Raw genomic sequence first — 2,766 nt, forward strand, 5'->3', positions numbered from 1 at the left:
ACTCATCTCAGAAGGCAAATGCAGCTGCGACGCACAGACACGCCCACCGCCGCGAGAAAGCGGCGTTCTGCATCCATGCATGAGAGGCGTGTCTGTGTGCAGAATACATACTCAGTATGTATGACTCCAGCATGACGGCATCCGCCCACAGAAACGCATCAGGACGAGGTCTGATGCTGCATGTGTGTGTGTGTGAGCGTGCACGAGGGTGCACGTGCATACATGGATGAGTGAGGAGGACCGTGTGACTGAGCCAGGCTTCACAGCTCCGCCCACAGGTGGACGAGGGGCTGTCCCTCTGCACTGATGGGGGCAGTCACCTCCCCGAAGCAACGAAGAGGGAGGAGCTGAAAAGAGCCAATCAGAGGGGGCCGTTCTGTCCAGTGAGGGGATCTGTGGATGATGAAGCGGAGACGAGAAGATGACGTGTTCCCGCTGTGACCCCGGAGAACCTCAGGGTCACGTCCAGCTGCTGCTCCTAGCAGTTTATTTATATTAATCTTAACAGACTAAATTCACTTTAACATTTCAGGAGAGAATTTTCGTAAAGAAACAAATAAATGTAAAACTATTTTTTTAAACCGTGGAGGACATCTATAGGTATGAAACGAAGACGGTCGTCTCTCTTCTTCTTTTGACGATGGTTCCGGTCCAGTTCGTCCGAACTCTTCTGGGCTCTCCGATCCTCCTCGTGGTCTGAGGACGTTCTGCTCGGAGCAGCAGGACCAGATGGAGCTGCTGCTCTCTTTGGTCCAGTTGGCAGCAGAACCGTTCTGTTCCTCTGAGCGACGGCGCCGCTGCCAGGAACACTCAGCCTCCCGACTCCCACGCTCGCCTCGCCGGGCGGTTGGCAGCAGAGGAACAACAACTCCCATCTGCCCCGGCGTCCAGACGAGGACGTCGACCTGTATTCACACCCTCGACTGACGGAGCGTCACTTCTGTCCGGACCGGACCGGTCGGACCTGCTGCTGCTTCATGAGCGGCAGACCCCCCCTCCCCCACAGGAAGTCCTGTAGTTACTGGAGCTTTCATCCTAGACCTCCTGCTGATGCTCCGCCCCCTCAGCAGCTGCGTGTTTGACAGACGTTCCTCCATGACGGACTCGTCTGTTACAGACGCTTCACCTCCTCTCTGTCCCGACAGGTTCTGGGGTGGAGGATGCTGTGGGGGAGGTGTCCATCCACGTGGAGATCTTCACCCACCCGAACACCGGCGAGCACAAGGTCACTGTCAAAGGTAAGGAGGGGTTTCCCTGGATGTGGGCGGTCCTTACCAACCCAAACCTGTCCTCACCTGAGCCCGTTCCCCCCCCCCCCAGTGGTGGCTGCTAACGACCTGAGGTGGCAGACTCAGGGCATCTTCCGGCCCTTTGTGGAGATCTTCATCATCGGACCTCATCTGAGCGACAAGAAGAGGAAATACGCCACCAAGTCCAAGAACAACAGCTGGGCGCCCAAATACAACGAGACCTTCACCTTGTGAGTATCTGGACACCGTTAACATCGCCGTGTGACGCCGCGGCGCCGCTCACGCCGTTTCCCGCTCCGCAGCACCCTCAGTAACGAGGTGGGCCCCGAGTGCTACGAGCTGCAGGTGTGCGTGAAGGACTACTGCTTCGCCCGGGAGGACCGCACCGTGGGCATGGCTGTGCTGCAGCTGAAGGACGTGGCGTCCAAAGGGAGCGTGGCGTGCTGGCTGCCGCTGGGAAAGCGCATCCACATGGACGAAACGGGCCTCACCGTGCTGCGCATCCTCTCCCAGCGCAACAACGACGACGTGGCCAAAGAGTTCGTCAAGCTCAAGTCCGACCAGCGCTCCGCCGAGGAGGGGCGCAGTTAGACCCCGCCCACAGGCGGGGCCTCCCAGGTGGAGCCTTTCAGAGTCCCAGAAGGACCCAGGGTCAACGCACACAGAAGAAAAGAGTCACAGCCGGGGCTGGAGAGACCCGTCTGTCGGGGGAGGGGGCAGACGGAACCACACCCTCTACCAGAAAGCCCCGCCCCCTAATCCTTACTGAGACTGATGTCAGGAAGAATCTCCTCTGGGTTCACATGAAACTCTTGACACACACACAAACACACACACACAGACACACAAACACAATCACACACAAACACACACAATCACACAGACACAGACACAAACACACAGACACACAAACAGTCATTTCTTCAGCGTCGCTCTTGTGAGAAATGTTGTCCTGCGTCATCTCAGGGTTTGTTTTCCTCTCCTCCTGCACCTCCTCTCTCCTCCTGGTTTGTGTAGAGAAGGAACCACAAGTGCCGGAAAACAATCCCAGAGAAACACCACGAGCGAACCCAAGCACAACCGGGCCGGGGTCCGGGTGACCCGGGAAAAGAAACGGCTGCACAACCCAAACATTCCAGAAATCTCACAGGGAACAAAGAATTCTAGTTCAAGTTCTTTTGATTCAGGTCTAGTAGAGTATATTTCTATGTTAATGATCTCTATCCAAACGGTTGGAGACAGAGAGGATCGTCTGACGGAGATGAGAGAACGATTGTCTTTGTGTCCGTCTACCCTGTAACACTGCCTGATACCCACAATGCCTTCTGTCCTGCTGACCCCCGACCTGACTGGATGTGTGAGTCGGCACATGTATGTAGACGAGCGTGTGCACGTGTGTAGAGACGAGCGTGTGCACGTGTGTAGAGTCGTGCGTGTGCACGTGTGTAGAGTCGTGCGTGTGCACGTGTGTAGAGACGAGCGTGTGCACGTGTGTAGAGACGTGCGTGTGCGTGTG

The 2,766-nt window shown here is 56.5% G+C and overlaps 2 protein-coding genes across 3 annotated transcripts in view; one reads left to right on the forward strand and one right to left on the reverse strand.

Annotated features, from left to right (window-relative positions):
* Positions 1–2,750, forward strand: part of LOC112150005 (protein unc-13 homolog A) — a 6,944-nt gene extending 4,194 nt beyond the window's left edge. The window contains exons 6-8 of the mRNA XM_024278046.2: positions 1,146–1,238; positions 1,321–1,480; positions 1,553–2,750. Coding sequence (XP_024133814.2) covers positions 1,146–1,238; positions 1,321–1,480; positions 1,553–1,841 — 542 coding nt within the window. The 3' untranslated portion in view covers positions 1,842–2,750. The remainder of the gene's footprint in view (positions 1–1,145; positions 1,239–1,320; positions 1,481–1,552) is intronic.
* Positions 1–2,766, reverse strand: part of tle5 (TLE family member 5, transcriptional modulator) — a 439,890-nt gene that overhangs the window by 375,893 nt on the left and 61,231 nt on the right. The gene's annotated exons all lie outside the window — the stretch shown is intronic.

Source organism: Oryzias melastigma, linkage group LG4 (genome assembly GCF_002922805.2).
Source record: "Oryzias melastigma strain HK-1 linkage group LG4, ASM292280v2, whole genome shotgun sequence".
NCBI lineage: Eukaryota > Metazoa > Chordata > Actinopteri > Beloniformes > Adrianichthyidae > Oryzias > Oryzias melastigma.